Here is a 20,578-nt window from a genome sequence, read left to right on the forward strand (position 1 = left end):
ATGTCTCCTAAACCTTCCCTCAAGTGAATATATTTCTCCCATTCATATACCTGGGCGTCACTTTATTTCAGTGGAGTTGAAACAGCATAGTCTTATAGAGGAGGTGGAAGGGGTATGGTTCTGGCTTCCTCAGGAAAGGGAACAAGATGCACCTAGGAACTGGAAGGTCTTCTGGGATACAGGTGGCTGTGCATGTCAATGGTCATCTGTGGGGAGGAGATTTTAACTCAGGCATGCACCCACTATCCTCTTTCTTTCTGGGCACTCCGTCACTTCTCTACTTCCATTTGCAAATGTTGTTCTCTCAACTCTGCAGGACTGAGCCTGGCCATTTATGTCCTCAGAAAGAGATTCTGAGGCAAGGCTCATTCTCAGGGAGAAGGTGTCCACCATGCCCAAGATTTATGGGCAAATCTTTTCTTTTTTTCCCTTTTTTTTTTGTACTAGGGATTGAACCAGCCCCAGGATGCTTAACCACTAAGCCACATTGCTAGCCCTTTGTTAATTTTCATTTTGAGACAGAGTCTCACTAAGTTCCTTAGGGCCTCTCTAAGTTGTTGAGGCTAGCTTTGAACTTGTGATCCTCCTGCCTCAGCTTCCCAAGCTGCTGGGATTACAGGAGTGCCCAGTGCGGCAAATCTTTCTAAAAAGACTTTATGCGTTTTGGGCCTCCATTTTAGCTTGTCACATGCTCAAAGTAAAGACAGGTCTCTCTAAATCAAGAGTCCTCTGACTGCAGTTTTGCCCTTTAGAAGTATTGAATTAGGGCTGGATTTATATGCTTACTAAATCATTCTGCACCTGTGATGTGGGATTCAGCTTTCTGGTCTGTAAAAATGGAATAATTGCACCTCCCTAAGGCCAGAGTGTGGCTCTCTGTGGGTGTTATTTCCCTCTGCCCCTCTCAGTGGGCCCATGGACCTGTCATCTGGAAACCTCTCAACTTCTGGAAGGCAGTGCTGGGCATATCTTTAGCCTTTTCTTTTCCTACTGAATCATGTGGATCCTGGGCTCTATGGGTCTCCCTGCTGATCATACCTAGGTCTTTGTGTTCCCCCTAGATTGAGACATCTCTCCTCAGGTTCTCATCAATTTCAGTACCTTCTCAGGCCCAGATCTGTGATGTGACCCCTCCTGCCCTCAGAGCCCCATAGGCTACGTGACAGTTGGAAAATAATGGAGGGTGATGCAAAATCCAATCCTGAATGACAGAGGGTGGGCCACCTGAGTTCAGCTGGGGATGGAAGTTGGAGGCTGATGGAAGCCAAGGTCCTTCTCAGAGGCCTGAGGACTGAGGGTGGTGAGCTTGGGCAGGGTTTGACTGGGGTAAGTCATGGTGTGAGATGCTGAGGCGACTCTGACTCTCCCCTTCTGCCTAGTCACAAGCCTAGACACCAGAAACTAGATACGGGGTTTGTGAACTGGGCATAGAGGTGCGGGGGCACAGCAGTACCCATGGTGAGGACTCCAGAGCTGATATTGGTTCCTCAATCACTTAGAACTACAGGAACATGTTGTACCTGAGAAATAACACCCACCATCTCTGCTGAGGAGAAAGTGGGTTCCGAGTTAGAGTTTGGTTGTTTGTTTTAAAGCCCACAAAGGTTTGAATGACCCTCCAGGCTTGGCTGGAAGTCTAATTGTGCCAGAGCTGGATGGTTCCTTCCTTCTTGAACTTGTGGTGGGGAGTGGTGATAATGGCAAGGTCCAACCCTGTGCAGAACAAAGCTGATTTGCCTGGAGGTTGTCACAAATTCTTTCCTGGGCTATTTATCCATCAGTTAACTGAGTTGGCTAACATCCCACCATGGGGACCTCACTCCTTTTGGGTAGGGCTTTGTGCATGAAAAATTGGGATAAGTTAAAATGAGAACCTCCGTGAGAGGGCATTCCCATGTATTTTGTCAGGACATTGAGGTGGAGAGCCACGGCAGGAGGTAGGTACCACGGAAGTAGGGGCTGGAGACATTTGGCATCTTTTGAGGAGATTTCACTCCTCAAAAGCCATCATGCCCCATGACCTACACATACCCCACAACACACACACCAAAGACACAATGAAGGACCAGAAAATCACAGCCCAAGAAACTGTGCCTTGAGAAGAATTTTTGCCACAAAACATCATTTTATTAACTGATATTTATATTTATATATATATATATTTATTTTTACAAAAATAAACAATTTAATAAACAAGAAGTACAAAAGCTTCTGGATATGCAAACTCCAGGAGGGGGGAGCCCGGTGTGGCTGCTTGAGGCTTTCACTGAAAGCAAATGAGGCAGAAAGGTCCCAGTCCCACCCCCACCCCAGGTCCTGGCTCAAACTGCAACCTGCTCCTTCACCCTAGTCTTGGCTCATATTGATGTGTGCACCTCTGCCCCCGACCCCTGGGCTGGCCTGGGAGTGTGCCCTGTCGGTATAGGATCACCTACATCCTGGAGCATCCCCACCCACTGCCAAGTTTCCTCTCTGGAGCTAAGTTGAGAGAACACTTTGTGACCGATTGTCCCCACGCGGCCCCTGCCTGCTGTGGCATGTGCAGCAATGGTGGCAGCGGCGGCAGCAGCAGCTAGGGCTTTGGCTACATTCTCACACTAGGAACACAGTGATGGGGCTGCCCACGGAGCTGTCCCAGTTCAGACTGGCCTGAGCCTTGCTCACAGCCCTGAGTGCTGGAATAGCAGTCGCCCCCGCAACCATTGATTCCTGGTCTGGGAGCCAGCAGTCTCAGACTTAGCCTTGTCAACTCACATTTTAACATTTTGCATTATTGCACGTTTGTCCTGGTCACATCGGTCTGTCTGGGATGTCAGTCTTGTCTGCAGGGGTTACCAGGTGACATGCAGCCCTGCTAGTGCAAGTCACTTCCACCATAGGCGAGCCCAGCTGGAGAGGATCGTCAGTTGAACCCTCAGACAGGTCAGCCAGGGGCCCTCACATATGTGGTCCTGTTAGGATCAGGGACCACTTGGTTCCATCCAGTCTTGAAAAAGACCAGCTTCCGACCTGGGGGGTGAGATGTAAGAGGTCAGGCTGGTTCTTATCTTGCAGGCATGGCCACTCTCCTAAAGCAACTGCCTTGAAGACACTTATCTCTCCATTTTCTCAGCCTCCCCTCTGGTTTCTTATTCATTTATTTTGCAGTGGGTATTAAGGGTGAAACCCAGGGCCTCATTCATGGTAGGCAAACACTCTACCACTGACCTACCTTCCCAGCACTCTTCATTTTTTAAAAATTTTGATTTTTAATTAATTTATAAATTAATTTTAATTTTTAGTCCTCCTGTCTCAGCCTCCCACATAGCTTTGAGTTCCCACATGTGCCAACATACCCGAATTGCCCATCAGATTTCTGAAGAGACCCCCTATGTGTCAACCTGCTCCAGAGAAGAACCACCACCTTCCTTGGAGTGTCCTCTCCCTCTTGCTCACCTGTCCAGGTGGTCTGGTTAGTGACCACAAAGGCATGGCACTGGGCATGGCTCTCACAGACATCCACAGCCTCTGCTAGGTTGAACACAGACAGGAGGCAGCTGCCGTGGTGGTAGGATGGCCAGCACCGGTAGTCCTCCTGGGGAATGGTGCTGTCTGGGATGCGCTGGTATTCTATGGGGTGGGGATGAAGCAAACATGAGAACTCTGGCTGGGTGAGGGCTGGGGTCACTTTCTGAATTAGGGCTGTAAGACTCATTTCCTAAGTGGAGGTTGACATCCAGGCCGGCATTCCTAGCATGGAGGTGAAGGCAGTGACCACCTCCATGGGCTGATCATTCAATGAAGACCAAGTGCAGGCTTGGTTTTGGAGAGATACACAGCTCTCAAATCTGAGGGCACAGAACTGGTTCAACAAGATAAGAGGGCACAGATGTGGCACAGACACACAGAGCTACTGGCTGTCCAACCTGGCTGCCGAGGCCAGGGAATTTTAGACATTTAGAGCAAAATTCTCAAACAGCAATAAGCATGTGAATCCTTGGGGAATCTTGTTAAAATGCAGCTTCTGATTCAGGAGGTGTGGGCGGGACCTAGAGTCTGCATTTCTAACCAGCTTCCTGTGTTGCTAGTGTGCAGGCCTCACTTGGCTGCAGAAGGTCAGAGCACCCCTCAGTTGAACTTTCTCCTGGCTTTGGGGAGAGAGGTCAGGCAAACTCCTCAGACAGGCCTAGAGGAACAGTCAGGGAGTTCTGAGGTTAAGAGGCATGGGAATGGATGCAAACATGTCCATGGCTAGAGCAGGGAAGGGAGCTGAAATCTCCCCGGATGCACAAAGAACTATGGGGGCTCTGAAAACACCTCCCAATCAGAAAGCAGCTCAGTCTCAGGTCTCTTGCTTACCCCATCTTTCCTGCTGCCCGGGAGCCCCAGTTCTGGACTGATCATCCAGAAGCTCTGGGCCTCTGGCCATCCCGCCCTCCGGCCTCCTTCTCCTGCCAGGGACTAGACCAAAGTCCAGGGCTGGCTGTGATTTATGGCCCCATAAATGGCGTCCTCAGGGACAGAGCCAGCCATTGTTCACCTCGTTAAACTTTATTTACAGGGCTAACGAGGGCTCCCCCACCCCTAAGACTGGCCAGAGCTCCTTGAATACAGAGGCTGCCCACCCCTTGCCCCCCTGCCAACCACAGCTAAACCCAAGGACTTCCGCAGGGGGACCACAGCCTATAACCAGTGGCTACAATTCTCCCAAGCCCTGGGAGAGAGCAAGCTTCTTGTCTGGTTTCAGTGTGGGGTCCCCCTCCACCTCCAGCTGTCCCCCTAGCCCTGGGAGTACAGAGGAAGGAAAGAGAAGCAAACACATATTGTGTTCCAGCTGTGTAATAGGAACTGTGCTAATTACTTTTACACACCTCACTTGCCATCTAATCCCCATAAGAACTTTGTGAGGTAATACAGAACCCAATTCATAGATGAGGAAAGTGAAGGTCCAGGGCTAACACACACAGCCAGTACCCAGGTGGGGGGCTTAAAGCTATTCAGAGGCGGGTGTTGGCACCCCTGCCTCTGCCTCAGTTCCAGGAAGAATGGCAGTATTCTTGCTCAGCATGAGACAGGACCTCAAAGTAAAGGCTCAACAGTCTGTCACTCCAACTGAGCCCTCAGGATGGCCTTGGAGACAAGGGTCTCCAGAGGAAGGGTGAGCCACTTAGCCCAACTGGGGGGGGGGGTCACTTACCCTCCTACCTGCTCCTCACTTACCCAGCACCCAGATCCCTGCTGGGCCACTCACCAGCGCTACTGCTTGTGGTAGAGTTCTGCAGATACTGGCCACTCTGGTAGAGGTTCAGCACTGTCTCTAGCTGGGCCAGGGTCTCATCCACTCCCCAGGTGAGCTCTCCTGCAGAATGCAGAGTGGCTATAACAGGGTGCCTGGGTTCCTACTTCTTTCTACAGTAGGCAGCCAGCCATGGCCCACCTCCCTCTAGGGCCTGGACCTTATACATGGGCTTGGGAGGGTCTTTGCCTCAGAATACTGCCCTAAGAGATAGTGGGTCCTGGATCCTATGCTGCCCTGTGTCATTCTTATCCCCCACTGGGGGAGGGGTGGGTGATAAGGCAGATGGGCCCTGAGCCTTACCTGTGGCATTGACAATGATGTCCAGCAGAGGCCGTAGTGAGGGCGGGGCACTGTGGGGCAGGAGGTATGTGAAGAAAAACCTGTGGTAGAGAAATTAGGGGCTCAGGGGCTCCAGCCTTTGGAGACACATCCTTCCTCTACCCCAAGCTGGGACAGAACCCAATGTGGCTGGGAAATCTGATCCCTTTGTGGCCTGGTGACCAGACATACTATGAGTGTATACCAGGGAGTCTACTCTTTGGGAAGAGGCCTGGGCACAGATATGACCACATCTAACTTCAGACCCAAATGAGACCAGAGGTGTGTGTCCCCATTCTTCCCACCTTCCAGCCCACATCACCCCTGACTGAGCCCCAGCTTCAGAGCAGTGCAGTCCAGGGGAGGCCAGGGTTGGCGCTTTAGCCATGAAGAACTCTGCAGAGGTCAGGAGCCATGGTAGGGGAAGGGGAAATGCCAGCTCTAGCCCCTGAGTCTGACACTATTTTTAGAAGCCTCCAGCTGCTACCCTCCAACCCAGATTCTCCTTGGACCTATTTTTAGTTCTTACCATCAGAAGCCTAAGCATTCCCTCTTGACTGGGCAGAGGCTTTCCCCGCCCCTGTGACTCCATTGGTCAGGGTGGAGCCTTCCTCCCTAGCTGGCCTCCTGGACCCCATGCTGGCTCTGGCTCTGGCTCCTTCCTTCACTTCCTTCCCTGGTGGGAACTCCTGAGTTGGGGTGGAGGGTACCTGTAGGCATTGTAGAGGTTCCGCTTCTCATTCATGCCATCACACCAGCCCTGGGCCGAGCAGGGCAGGGTGAAGTTCCTGGCTGGAAACTCCAATATGCAGTCAGCACTGCTTGCACATGGTGTCTCCTCCACACGGGCATCATCCAGGTCTGTCACCTTCAGCTCCCCGTCCACCAACACGAATTGCCGAGGGCGGAAGTCCAGCAGGGTGACTGAGCCCAGTGGAGAGTGGGCCAGGTGGTGGAGGAGGCGGCCAAGGCTGAGGCAGATCTGAAGGGCAGACACAGGCTGAATAGGGCCTGCTGGACCCTAGGCTCCTTCCTCTGAACTGAGCTTGGGGTTGGCCTTTCTCTTCTCTGGGCCCCAGGGACCTTCAAGGGGAGACCAGTGATTTTATTAACCCTTGGCTAGCCTGACCCTGCAGGCAGGGGAGTCTAAGGATAAGGAATCTCTTCCCTAAAGCTTCATCTTGAGTATGATTTTAGTTCAGTGTATGGGAGCAGAGGGAGGGTCAGGATGACCTTAGTTGTTCATGGTCCCAGGAAACTGGCCCTCTTATAGTGGCTGTGTGTGTGTGCACACACGCGCCTGCACGAGGAGGGATGAAGCAGTGAGAACTGACAATGTCGGGATCCTCTATGTCTTGCTTCTTAACCCTTTGGCGGATGGCTGAGTCAGCTTCCTTCCCTCTCTCTCCTTGGGCTGAGGAGGAGTCAAAGCTGCTCTGGAAGCCTGGCCTTCTAAGGGAGAATCATCCCAGCAAGAAACCCTGGGCAGAGCTCCACTCCCTGCTCACTCGGAATCGATCCTCCCAGGAAGTCTGCAGCAGCTGGATCATTTCCACAGGGGCGCCCAGCTCCGTGATGGTGGTCAGGGTGTCCGGGATGTCCTCGCTGTCCTGGTAGCAGTAGCCATACAGCTGGGGAAAACCCAGGGCAGGTCATTAGGTCACAGGGTGGGGGAGGGACAGAGAAGGGCTGGACTATCAGATGCCCCCTCCCTCTGGCCTGAGGCCATCCCTAGGCCTTTGCTACAGCTCAGGCCAGAGGAGAATAGCAGCATTGCCTGGGAGGTCTGCCCCCTCTTCCTGCTGCTGGCAGTTCCTACTGACTGACTACACCAGTTTCTCACCTCTTGCCACTCAGGGTGATGGGCAGGTCTGGCCACCACATGTTAACCAGGTGCTAGGCACCATGCTAAATGCACTACATGTACAATTCAATATATTTTAAATAACCCTGAAGGGCACAGTGGGTACTGTTATTACTGTCTCCAATTTCAGGTGGGAAACCTACTCAGAGAGGTTAAGTTGCTTGCATAAGGTCACACTGCTAATAAACACAGGAGGTAGGATTCAATTATAGCACTTGGATTCCACAAACTGGTTCTTTCCAAGAATACCATTTGCTAATACACAACCCAGCAAATGATTACCATCCTTTCTCCCCAACTCCAATCCTAGTCTGTTCCTTACCATTCCTACTTTCTGGCAGCAGCTGCTTCTTTTTTTTCTTTGTAGGGTTTTGTGGGAGAAAAAGCAAAGAGGCTCATCCCTGGGTGCTCTTGGCATATGCAGGTGGGTGATATGTGTCAAGGGGGTTGTAGTGGGGGATGGTTCTCAGGGAAGATCAATTTCTTGGGGGCATGGTTATCAGGAGCTGCCCACACCATATCATCTGGGGGAGAGACTTGCTACCACTCAGCTGATCAGGGGAAGCACAGCCTGACTTTGTCACTAACACCTATGCCAGCGTCCACAGGGACCCCTGCTTCTCTGAGCCTCTCCCAGCACACCCCACAGTAGTAGGGGCTCAGAATGGGCTCTCAATAACCAGCACCCTGTGGGGTACGGACACAAAAGCTGAGATGTCCAGGCCAGACTAGGGAGAGGGGAGAGCTACGGCGGTAAGAGTCCGTGGCCTAATGTTCCTGCACATTGTCACTCGTCATGCCATCATTCACACCCTTTCCAGCCCCCTGTGTGCCCCCTTTCCTCCCCAGAGGTGCCCTTCCAGCTCCCCTTCCCCAGAGTCAGCTGCCCCAACTCTGCTGGAATCACAGAAGGCGCACCTCAGTGGTAGGCCATCAGATCACTTGGGTGGGGGTGGGTTGGGATGGGGTATCAATGGCAGTTCCAGGCACCCTCTTTTTCTCTCCTCTTTCACCCTCCCATCAGCCCAGGGAGGCCTCAGACCCTGGTGAGGTAGGGGGAAGGTAAGGGGAGCAGCTCTGGGGCCTGGTTCTCATTTTCTTGCCCAGAGTCTGAGCCTTTGTGGGAAACTTCTGAAGGTTATTAAACACCCGGAGGTCGTTAAATGCGCTGTTAACGAGGTATTAATCAACACCCCTCAGAAAAAAATAAAAAGACACCATTAACCCCCCCCCCCCCCCCAGGAAGCGTGAGGCTGAGCATTTCAGTCACATCTTTTGTTCCATTTGGGAGAAGAAATAATATACTCTTGCCTGGCCAGAATCTGGGCCCAAGCAGGCTTAGGGTCCATCTGAAGCCTGAAGTTCCCAGGATGACAGAGTTGTGGGGGAGGTAGACCCTTGTGCCCTCTGACCCTGGGCTGCAGAGGCATCTATCACATGAGGAAGCATGTGTGAGAGAGATGGCGGGGGAGGGGGGCGAAGAGAGAGGAGAGAGGGCGTTTGTGTGTGTATGTGTGTGTTGGGATGGGGAGGTGTCACTCAGACAGAGAAAGATCCTGGAGTGCACATTGGGAGGTGCACAGTGGGCCCTTCTATTAGAGCTGACAGCACCAACTAAGGCTGCTGAAAGCTGGGGGCCTCAGGGGGCCGAGTGACTGGTTACGCTAGAAGCCTTCCCTCTGGTTTCTCCCCACTTCAGCAAACAAAGGGTTTGAAATTTTGAAATGATTAAAATGTATTAAAACAACACGGTTTCTGGTTCCTTCTGGTTCCCGGCACACCTCAACCAAAGTCCCTGGAGCAGGAAGACCCCCACCACAGACTTCCCTGGCTGCAGAGGTGGCGTAGCTGAGGAAGCCAGAGGGACACTGGCCTGGGAGTTCAGGGGATAAGCAGGGCAGACCCAACCCAAAAACGCACTAGGAGACCCTACTTTTTACTTTTCCCTGGGGTCCTAGCTACCTTAGTAACTCTTGTGCCTAAGTGCAGCTGACTCCAGGCTCTGACCCTGTGAGAGTCACTCAGCCAACCCAGACAGGCCCAGCCTTGATGACGGAATGGGAGAAAACTGTCCAGTTGTAATTTTTTGTTGTTGTTGTTTTCCTCTGTGGCACCTTCAGCACCAGGGCCTGACATACACAGAGTGACCATTCTGTGATTGGTGTATGTGGGCCTAGCTGGAGGCTTGTCAGAAAGTTTGAAGAGGTCAGTGAGGGAGAAGTTCTCAGAGATGTAGGAAGACATACCAAAAGCAAACCTGTCCTAAGAGGGGGGGGGGTCTTGAGTCAATTAACTAACATTAAGTCCTGCTGAGTAATTCAAGACCTCTCCACCCTCTCAGAATCTGGCTGACACCCCAGGATTTCCAGAAAGTTCTCAAGAGCCCCCAGGAAGTGACGAGAACAAGACCCTCCCAGTTAGAATGGCCACGTAACCAGTTGCTCACTCCCTGGCGCTCTAGACACAGTGTTAGCCAGGCAGCCAGGCATAACAGCACACAACTGTGGGCTTTGCCCGACATGTGACCAGTGCAGAGCCCATGACCCCGTCACAGTGTCTGGTCAGGGTGGCGGTGTCCTGGGGGGAGACTGGGAGCTAGCAAGAATATAGGGAGCTTTCTTACCTATGCTATTTCAGGGCCGAAGGTCCCATTTCACAGGGAAAGAAGGGGCTCTTGGCCTTTTGGTCAGTTCTACTGGGTGCAGAAAGGTGAATCTGAGTGGGTCAGGTGGTGGGAGTCATGGGTGACATTCACTGCTGGGGGGAGTGCAAACACCCTATGTTCACTGGGCTAGAGCAGTTAGGGATTCCCTTCAGTCTGCTCAGACATGTGCAGCAGGAACAGTTTGTCTCATCCTAAGCATACTTAAGGACTGAGACCTGGGAGAGAGGAAGCAGGGTATGTTAGAGTAGTGAGGGATTGTGCTCTTACTTGAAGTTCTGCTTGGAGGAGATAAGGCTGGGGTCTCATCTCTCCTGCCTGTCCCCAAGTGAACAGAAGAGGCAGATTCTCACTGATTCTGAGCCTCTGGCCCTCAGTCTGTCCACTTGCCTAAGATCCTAAGGCTTCCCAGTGGTTCAAGTGGACCTACTTTAAGCCCCAGGGAATCCCCAGGGTCACTTCTGGGAAAGGCTGTACATTTTCTGGTCAACTCCCTCACTCCCTTCCAGTGGTTTCTGGCTGAGTGGGTGGGACTCTATGGGAATCAAGCCTGCCACACAGTCTCTTTCCAGCCCTTCCCAACTCCATTGCAGTCCCACCCCATCTTTAAAGTCAGACAAATCACTGAGAGTTGAAAGAACTGGGGTTCATATTCCATCAATATGGGAGACTCTACCACGCATCTGGGAGCTGACTCAGCCAGGGATGTTCGGTGTCTTGGCTTGGGATTATTTTGGCTTGAGGTGATATCCTGATGTTCAATACTCTAGCTCCAGCCAGACGCAGGGTCCTAAATTCGTAGCACTGCCCCATTCTTAGAGTTCCGGGGCTCTCTGTCCTGGCCCCTGTCGTTAAGGGATGTGTATAAGCTGAGAAACCCAGAAATCGCTCAGTAAAGAGAAGAGGCAGGGTGGTGCAATAGGAAGGGCCCTAGTGCTGGTTCTGTACCTAGCTTAACATGGGCACCATTGGTGCCCCATTTCTTTTTCTGTAAGACCAAGACGTTCTCTTCCAGCCTGAGTGACCAGGGCCTGGGCGCTCCAAGCCAGCCCCCTCACCCCCGCGCTCCACCCTCGTACCTGCAGCACGTTGGGGTGCCGCAGCCGCTCCAGCAGCACCATCTCCTTGAGCAGTTTGTGGGCCGCCAGCCGATAGCAGCCCCTCCGCGCCCCGAACTCGCGCACACAGCTGCCCAGATCGTGGCCGCTGAAGTCCACCGCTTTGAGCGCCACCGCGGCCCCGCCGGGCAGGCGGACGCGGTACACTGCCTTAGTGTAGCCTGAGCCCACGTACTGCGCGCCAGACACGTTGCGGAGCGCGGCGCAGCCCAGGCGCGGGCCCGGGCCGGGAGCTGGGGGCCAGCCCGGGGCGCCGTCGGGCAGGGGCCGGGCCCGCGGGGGCCGGGGACGCTGCAGGCCCAGCCCGCCCGGAGCCAGGTCCATCAGGCGCCGCCGTTCGGGCCGGCCAGCCCCGGGCCCAGGACCCCCGCGGGAATAGCGCTGCACCTCCTCGTAGCGCGCCCGTATCTGCCGGGCCAGCTCTCCACGGCCCCCGCGACGTCCCGGGCCCGGGGCCGGCGAGGGCCCCGGGGACTGGCCTGGCCGCGGAGGCTCCGAGCCCGGTGCGAAGAGCACGTTGAGAACGGAGCCCAGCAGGAAGGAGGCGCAGAAACCCGCGGCCACGGCCGCCCGCCGGCGCCGCATCGCTCCCCTCCCCCGGCCGGCCGGCCCCGCGCGGCTCCCCGGCCCCGGCCCCGGCCCCGGGCGGCTCAGGCTCGGAGGCGGCTTCGCTCTGAGCCCCGGCGGCCCCCTGCCCAGCCCTCGCGCATGGCCCCGGCAGCCCCGACCCCGGCCCCTCGCAGGAGGCACATCGGCCTGACACTTGCCTCCCTCCCGCCCTGCCCCCGCCGCTTATAAGGCCCGGAGCCGCCCCCGCCCCCGCCCCTCCGCCTCCGCCTCCGCCTCCGCCTCCCGCTCCCGGCGCGAGCCCGTCTTCGGCACCGCCCCCTCCGGCCGCCCGGGCCGGCCTTCCCTGCTGACTGACAGCGGGACCTCCTCCCGCGGCCGTCCGGGCCTGGGAAGCGGTGCGGAGGCGGCTCCGGCCCTGCCCAGCCCGCGGCCCCCAGAGCTCCGGCGGGGAAGCGCGAGAGGGGGCGGTGGCGATCCCGCGGCTCGCTGGGGCTCCGGCCCAAAGCGAGGGAGGATAACTGGGCCGGGGCGGCCGGATAACGGGACCGGGAGGCCGATAACGGAGCTGGCCCGGAGAGTGGGTGGGTGGGGGAGATAAAGGGGCGAGGCTGGCGAGTAACGGGTTCGGAGGGGATGAGCAGCAGGGGCCCGGGAGCGGGGATCCCTGGGATCCCAGAGCTTCCTCCTCGGGACCCGGTGATTCAGGGCGAGCTGGGCCAACGGAACGAGCTTGGGAACGCCTCTCGCGGGTGGGGCTGCGGGTGGGGGCTCCGTGTTCTGCCCCGGATTCTGGGTTAGGGTGAGATGGAGGGCGGTTTGTGGAAGCAGGCACAGCCGGGTTGACACCTGCGAGCGCGCGTGGGAGGGAACTCTGGGCTCTGAAGAGTAATCCTGAGCTTTCTAAGATGCCCTGTTCAACTCCTTTCTGCCAAGACTTTTTTGATTGCCTTGTCTCTGAATCCCCATACCTAGCCGGGGATGCATGGCTTATCCCTGAAATCTCAGGGGTCTGACGGGTCAGCAGCGGATCACGAACGACGTGCAAAAGAGTTCATTTGTGCCCACGTACGTCTGTGAGGTGTGTGCATCAATATGTCCGAAGGGGCCACTGTGTCCCAGGAAGGGAGTGTGTACCCTGTGTGAAGTTGGTGCTGACTCCACTAGAACTTCTGGTTCTTCCCCCTCCCTCCCTGATTGCATCATTAGTGCTAATTGAGGGGCTTTCACACGCCAGTGCATTAGCTGTTTGGAATAAGCTCCCTCCTCCGGGGAGAGATAAGCTGCTGCTCCCCCCCCTCCCCACAGTTCTCCCTTTCCCCACCGCCCTGAAACTGTCCGCTTAGATCCTCTCACCTCCCTGGGCACCCTCCTGCCTCCCTCTGGGCAAGTTATTCTGCCCTCCCAGTAATGTCAGGATTGGCTGGGAATGGATGGTTGGGGAGGAGAAAGATCCAAAGCCTCCTTTCTGAGGGGGTGTCCAAAAAGGGGAAATTTTCTCAGAAGAGGTGGGCTTCCTATAGAAGGCAGAGTCTCTACTTAGAAAGGGAACAGATATTTCTGTTCTTTTGAACATGGAAGGGCAGAGGAGAGGGTTCAGTTCTCTTGTCAGGCTATGATCCTACTGAGGTAGGCCATCCAACACTGACTTCTTGGTTCTGTAAGATTTAGAGAGTGGGGACCCCGGCTAACTTAGCCATAATGGAAAAGGCAGGGTGAGGGAAGCCATGATCCCCCCTGAGAGCTTTGGTTTTGGTCTGATCTGTTCCTGTTTAACTGCTCTGCCCTGTACTGGCCCATGGCTGCCTGGTGTTGGGGGAAGGCTCTGAGCAGATGCCCTCCCCAGCCCTCACACCAGATGTCTTTGGTCTAATTAACTGTGCTGGGAAAACCAACCTGGGTTTGTAAACAGAGCTACTGGCTAAAGTCAACAGGGAACAGCAGCAAACAGCAAACATTCCCCTTGCACTCTGTCTCAGTCCAATTCAGCCTCTGGGGGGAGAGGGGAAGCTGGGTGGATCAGGGGCCCACTGGCCCACAGCTGAGTCAGGGAAAGCTTGTCTGCCTCTGTGGCCCCAATATGGTTGTGATTTCCTCCTGGGTCTCCTCTGTTGGGAGGGGACTGGGAGGAGCAATTGCCATCCCAAGATAGACTCTGTCCCCCTTCTGGAAAATGCCCCATGGATTTTTTTTACCCAGCCAAACATCTCAGTCCATGAGGCACCTTTGCCAGAGGAATATTCCTTGAAGAACTTTCTTTAGGGCCTGCTCTGCGTTCATGTCTTGGAGAAGCCTCTGAGGGTAGGGCTTGATATTGTGGGTCTACAGCTCCCTGTTGGTGACTATAACGTGAACATTGTTAAGTTCATTACACATCATGTAGGTATTATAATAACATGTTCTGAAATTAGATAATTATTCCTGTGATATTTCTGCCAAGCTTCAGTATTTTTGTTATGGTTTGAAAGTTCAGTGCATTCAGGGCTGGAGAAATGCACAAATGTACACGTAACACACACATACACACACACACACACCTACCCGCACACAACACATACACAGAAGCCCACCAAATGGGAGCCTCATAGGAACAAAGGCATCTCAGTTGTCTCCCTCTCCCACTCTCACCCACTCTCAGACACACAGACATACAATCTGAGACGGTCAAAAGGCTTTTGGCTTTTGAAATAAAAGGATTGAAGTTTCTGAGCAGATTACAGTTTCTGAATTGATAGTTTTTAATCAAATTTTGCTTATTTGCTTATTATATATTGTGCCACCCAGGGAGAGGAATTATTTCAAATTGAAAGACACCAAACACTATGTTATGCTACTATAGGCCCCTGATCTATGTCTATTTCTCTATCTAACACCAAGTAGGACCCATAGCCTGGGCCTCACAGGCTACAGTCCTCAGGCCAATGTCCTGCTTACAACCCCTTGTGCTATCTTCAGATGGGAGTCATTCCCCCTTGTCCCCAAGAAAAGTGCTCTCCACAGCCCTCAGAGCAGTGTTGGTACTAGGAGGAGAAGGCTCAGTGCTTTGGACGCTATATTATCTGGCTCTCCCGCTCCCTGCCCCCATCCACAACACTAACTTGATTACCAATGCTTGGGAAGGAAGCCGATGGCCCAGGCTGCATTTCTTTGGACATGTCTCTGGGGTACCTTCTTTCTGCATGCTGTTGTCAGGATTGTAATACCAGCCTTCCATTAGTGTTGTTTATTATTGACTCTTTTCTTTCCAGTCCAGGTCTTGAACACCTCTTTTGGAATGTCACTCTCCTGCTCAAAAACCTGGAGGATAAACTGAACTGGCCTCAGGCCTCCAGGAGCTGACCCCAGCTCTTCCTATAGAAAGCCAGACTCTAGGGCTGGTGTGGTGCTGGCTCCTGACTTGCTGCTATCATCTGCCTAGTGCCTCTCCTCTAGGTCCCTTCCTCCCAGTACCTCCTTCCTGAAATACCTTCTGCTAGGCTTTCCACTCTGTCTTTGCTAGCTGGTTCTTCAAGTTCTCCCCAAAGTGAGTTATACACAATACTTCTGCAATTGGGGTACCTGAGTCCCTGAGGCTCTGGAGGGTATGTTCTTGGGAATTCTGTGGCTTTATGTTTTTTTAAAGGAAACGTACAGAATGCATTTTTCAGGTCTTGAAAGACTTGTGTAAAGAGATTAAGAAGTGAAATCAGATACTTAATCTCAGTTCTGAGTTTCCTTGGGCAAGTTAGCTACACTCTCTTTGTGTAAGTTTCCTAATTAGGAAAACGGAGATAATAATAGTACCTACAACATAAAGTTGTTGAGAGAACAAAATGCCAAAACAAAGTGTCTGGCATAAGACAAGCGCTCAGTGTGTGCAATCTACTGCTAGTATTAATAATATTAAACAAACAAACATCTGCGACAGCATGTTAGACAACTTGGTTGGCTGTAATTCTGCCTAAAGGCAGAAATGACTTTAAACACTTTCTACCCTGCTTCCCACTAGTGAAATCTCTCAGCCTCCTGGGGTTTATCGAGACCTGTAATTTTAACTTTTTCCCAAATCAGCAAACCAGCAATTGATCAGAAGAATTCTCACTGGTGGCCGCCCCTCCTCAGAGCTCCCAACTGGGAGGGAAGACCATGAATCTGGGTCTGGGCTCAGCCACCTGATGGCCACAATGCCCCAGAGCAGGTACAGGGCCTCAGCTCTGTCCTTTCTGGGGCAAGGTTCTGGGGGAGGGACTGATTCTAAAATGAAGGGGGATGGAGGGGTGGAGTCAGGCAGCCTGATCCTCAGCCCCTGCCTCCTCCAGGTAGGAAGTGAAGCTGATGTTTTAAAATATAAAAAACAGATGATGAAGGTCAGGTTACCTATACACTGGAGAGCGTGAGCCCCAAGGCAGAGTCCCCAAGAAATTATCTGAGACGGTGTGTGTGTGGGGGGGTGGGCGGCAGAGAGAGAACAGAGATAGACAAGGATGCCCAGACATGGAGCAGACAAAAAAAAAAAAAAAAAAAAGCAACCCGCTGAATCCTGTGAAAGGGAGACAAAGAGAAAGTTGTGGTTCAGGAGAGATCCTTCTACCATCTCTGGAAAAAAGCTTAGTTCCCCTCCATGGGTCTCAGGCTGGGAACATGAGCTGACGGGGCTCAGAAACCAAAAGGCTCTGTGAGCTCTCAGAGTTCCCTAGCTTGGCCTGGACTCTTGTGCCTCTGAGCTCTTGATCCAGTGAGTCCTGCTTAAGGCATCCCTTCTTATGCTTGGCACTTGTCCTGCATCCTCTCTCCTGTCAGCCTTACTCATCTGTGGCACAGAACTCTTGGTAGCTCTTGGAAGGTTCTCCTTCTCTTGCTCTCCTGGATTTATGAGATGCGTGTCTCTTGGCTGTTTGCTTTGATTGGAAGAGTGGGTGGGCAGGGGTGGTGGTGGTGGTGGTGATGACCCCAGAGGGGCAGAAGCCTATGGTGGTGGGGGTAGGTGAGGGTTGGGGGAGAGGTACCTGTGTAGGGGTATCTCACCAGAGAAGGTGTGAGGGGCATCATTGGGATTGGGACCCTGCCCTAAATGGAAACTCTATCCTGAAAACTTTGGGAAGAGAAACTGAAAGAAAGAGTGGGCCTGTTCATTTTCCCCCTTGGGGCAGGAAAAGGGATGGGAAGTTGGCCATTAGAACAATTGGTGACAGATAGACTTCTGGCAGGGGCTGATGGAGCAGAGGCTTAGGAGAAAACACATCACCCCTCTGTTATCTAAACCTTCTCTCAGTGGATGGGGCAACTTCTCTAGGCTATGTTCAAGTATGAAAAAGCAGTTCCTTTGAGCAGCATGAGGACTGCTGTTTGGGAAGCAGAGAGGAAAGGGAAGCTAGAAGAGGCTGCTGAGCCGGTGCACCAGGCTCTGGACCTCTCCTTCTTCCCTGGCCCCCCAGGAGGCCACCTGGATCTAGGATCAGGAGGAAGAGTGATCCTCACACTCAAGGAGGCCTTGGCTAGCCTCTTCTCTAGGAGCTTACATTGCAATTGGGAAAAATCACCCTAAACCATTAGGGTCTAAAGTGAAGGAGAATGTGGAAGGTCACTGTTGAGAGCTACAGCCGAGTCGGGATGACGCCTGGCATTTTTGCCAGAAGGAGTGGTTGAGAGGTGACATCAACTGGTTGGTGTGGTGTCCCCGTACGGGCCACCAAATGCCGCAGTCTGGCTGGGCACAAAATAATCGAGCGGCCACGAGGCCCTTATAGGAACACCACACACCAACCGGAACTCCCTCCACCCTCCACCGGAACTTCACCAACCAACTCGAACTCTCCAGGAATCCCCTGAGAGCTCAACCGGAACGGGAACTCCTTGAGAACTCAAAAGTAGTGGGCACCTGAGGCAGTAGGAGCCGCCCTATTCCGGAGCTGCCCTATTGCCCATAGCAAGGGTCTATATACAACTGAATACACAGCCTGTTTCAATCCAGCATCATCCAGTCACAGCAATTACACACAGCTTAATTTAATTATCATCATCTTAATGGCTCGCTGGTCCCCTCTCAACCACTCCTGCTGGCAAAAATGCCAGGTGTCATCCCTACTCGGCTGTGGCTCTCAACATCTCCCCCCTTCTGTTTAATTAAACAACAAGCATGTGGCTTAGGGACCATGCCTGTCTTAGGTTGTCCAATACTACAGGTCACAGGGTTGGGGGAGGGGGAGTGTGTGTGTGCTGTGTATGGGGTTGCATAGGCAGGACAGATCTGGCCCGTACCTGGAACCCTGGTGGAGAGCTGTCCTGCCCAAGAGCTTCCTGTGCACCGGGAAGTGTGACCCCTTGACACATGCTGTGAAGTCAGTATGATTATACCCATTTTATAGGTGAAAGAATTGAGGCTCGTGAGATTCTGGAATCTGTTGAATGCTGCAACAATCCTAAGTGGCAGAGTAGATGATCATGAAATCAAGAAACCATGACTCTTGGGATGGGGATACAGCTTAGTTGGTAGAGTGATTGCCTCACATGCACAAGGCCCTAGGTTCAATCCCCAGCACCATGAAAAAAAAAAAAAAAGCAATGACTCAGATCCCCATTGGGGCTCTTCTCTCAGCTCTTTGTTAGTTTAGTGGGAGGGGGAAAAATTCAAGGCTAAGAGGAAAATCAGCACCAAGATGGGAGCCAAGTTGGAAGTTCACTAAGGTCATTTTTGCCTCTGGGCAACAAAGTTTGGTCATAAAAATTTATTATTTTATTGTTCTTATTAATACTAATGATAGAGCATACTTATTAAATGCCTTCCATTATCATTTAATCCACTTAACAACTGTAGGAGATAAATGCTATTATTATCTCCAATTTTCATGATGAGAAAATTGACATAAGAGAGATTAGGTAAGGTGCCCAAAGACAGCTATGAGGAGGCAGAGCTTAAACTTGGGCGTAGCTGCCTCTGACTTCAGAGTCTGTGCTCCTCCCTATTCTGTCCAGTATTTTAGTTCATGGGCTGGACTAATTTCAGCTACAAAAGTCTCAGGGGCGGTCTTTCCAAGCCTGACATTTCAATCTTGGTTAACAGATAAGTGTGTGATGATGTTGGAGCCTTTAAGGCTTACAGGTGGGCCCTCCTGGGGTGGGTGGTGGGGAGGGGTTGGGGGAAGAAAGGAAGATAGGGACAAGATTACACATTGACTAGACCCCTCACCTCTTTTACCCAGTTGGGAAAACCATCGACTCAGCAGGAGAACTGAACTCCTAGAGGTGTTTTTCAGGGATCCCAGAAGGTCCTGTAATCATATCATCCTCCCCCTCCTTTCCCAGGGGGGATAGACTGAAGGTTTACAAAGGGTTCATGGGACTCTGGGAGTCTGTGTGGAATTAAAATAATTATTTGAAAAATTCCCAAAAAAGCAGGAGAAAGGAAGTCAAAATTATACAAAATCCCTCCATTAAAAGAGATTATCTATAGTAAGATGTGAGAGCCACCTTGCCTGCCCCTCCAGCCCCATCCTTGGGGTAACCCTCATGACCTGTGCAAGAGTATAAAGAATCCCTCAGATGCCTGGGCTCCCATCATCCCCTGCTCTGCCAGTTTTCCTTGGGTTCTGTCATTTCCGCTGGGCTTCAAGGTTAGACACCCCAGAGCCTCTTTGATGTTTCCAAACTCAAATCCAAGTCCTGTGCTTTTTAAAAACACCTCTTGGACTTGTTCCCTTTTTCCCTCACCGCCTCAGTCTAGGTTCTTCCTCCCACATCTGCTCTGTTGATTGGGTCTCTTCAGTGTTCTCCCACCTCAAAGCATGTATGGGCTCCAGATCCATCTGCCAAGAACACGGCTTCCAACACATCATTTTCCTGTTCAAAAATCTTTGATGATTCCCCATCATTTGAAGGATAATTTAGCCTGGCATTTCAAGTCAGTCGCAACGTACCTCTTGTGTTCTTATACACACGAGTACTTCCTGACTCCTCCGTGCAGCCTGGCTGGTTGCTTCAGAAATGTTGGAACAAGCTCTGTTCTACCCCTGCCTGATGACACCCTTTATTACCTCTTCTAAAGCCAGCCTCCCATCCCTAGTCCTGCTTCCCCAGCTAGGTTAACAGATAACCTATTGGAGAGACTAGACTTTTTAGTTTGTTTTATTTTTTTTTTTTTTGTTCTTTTCTTTTCTCAGTACTGGGGATTAAACCCAGGAGTTCTTCACCACTGAACTCCATCTCCAACCCTTCTTATTTTTATTTTGTGACTGGGTCTCCTTAAGTTGCCTGGGTTAACCTCCAACTTGGGATCCTCCTGTCTCAGTCTCCTGAGTAAATGAGATTACAGGTGTGTGCCACTATGGTGACTCTCTTTCTGCTTTAGTTGCTTGTCAAATTAAAAAATAATCTGAGCTGGGCATGGTGGTGCATACCTGTAATCTCTGACATTCAGGAGTCTGAGGCAGGAGGATTGTTGAGACCAACCTCAAGTTTGTTGGGCAAACTTATCAAGACCCTGTCTCAGAAAAAGAAAAAAGTCTAAAGATGTAGCTCGGTAGTAGTAAATAAATAACAATCTGATTCAATTAAGTCTCCTTGTGTGTTCATTTTCCCCATCCCTCTCATTTCCTTTCCTTGACTCAACGCTATTTATTGATCATCTACTTTACCGGATAGCAAATAACCAGGAACGCAAAGATAAATGATGGAGGTATTTCCTGTGGCATTTCTTGAAATATTCTTGATGAAAGAGGACTCTGAGGTCTCCTCTCTGATGGCTCAACAGTTTGATAATGTTCCTTTCACAATGGAGCCCCAGGATCTTTGCATTT

General features: G+C 52.1%; 1 protein-coding gene across 2 annotated transcripts; it reads right to left on the reverse strand.

Annotated features, from left to right (window-relative positions):
* Positions 1-2,105: 2,105 nt before the first annotated feature.
* PKDCC (protein kinase domain containing, cytoplasmic) lies at positions 2,106-12,005 on the reverse strand. 2 transcript variants are annotated; one of them, XM_081264899.1, is made up of 7 exons: positions 11,202-12,003; positions 7,105-7,227; positions 6,307-6,578; positions 5,579-5,658; positions 5,231-5,338; positions 3,436-3,609; positions 2,106-3,009 (listed from the first exon to the last, which is right to left on the reverse strand). In XM_081264899.1, the coding sequence occupies exons 1-7, from the start codon at positions 11,823-11,825 to the stop codon at positions 2,924-2,926; spliced, it is 1,467 nt and encodes a 488-aa protein (XP_081121025.1). In that variant the 5' UTR covers positions 11,826-12,003; the 3' UTR covers positions 2,106-2,923. The 2 variants fall into 2 exon arrangements, with proteins under 2 accessions (XP_081121025.1, XP_081121024.1); XM_081264898.1 differs by lacking the exon at positions 5,231-5,338 and having other exon boundaries at positions 11,202-12,005.
* Positions 12,006-20,578: the final 8,573 nt, after the last annotated feature.

The sequence above is a fragment of the Spermophilus citellus genome (assembly GCF_964194105.1).
Source record: "Spermophilus citellus genome assembly, chromosome: 13".
In the NCBI taxonomy this organism is placed as follows: domain Eukaryota; kingdom Metazoa; phylum Chordata; class Mammalia; order Rodentia; family Sciuridae; genus Spermophilus; species Spermophilus citellus.

Coding starts and splice junctions, on each gene's coding strand:
- PKDCC (XM_081264899.1), bottom strand. CDS start 11,825: ATGCGGCGCCGGCGGGCGGCCGTGGCCGCGGGTTTCTGCGCCTCCTTC. Junction 5,339..5,578: donor CATCATTGTCAATGCCACAG/GTAAGGCTCAGG, acceptor TGCATTCTGCAG/GAGAGCTCACCTGGGGAGTG. Junction 3,610..5,230: donor TACCACAAGCAGTAGCGCTG/GTGAGTGGCCCA, acceptor CCCACCCCATAG/AATACCAGCGCATCCCAGAC.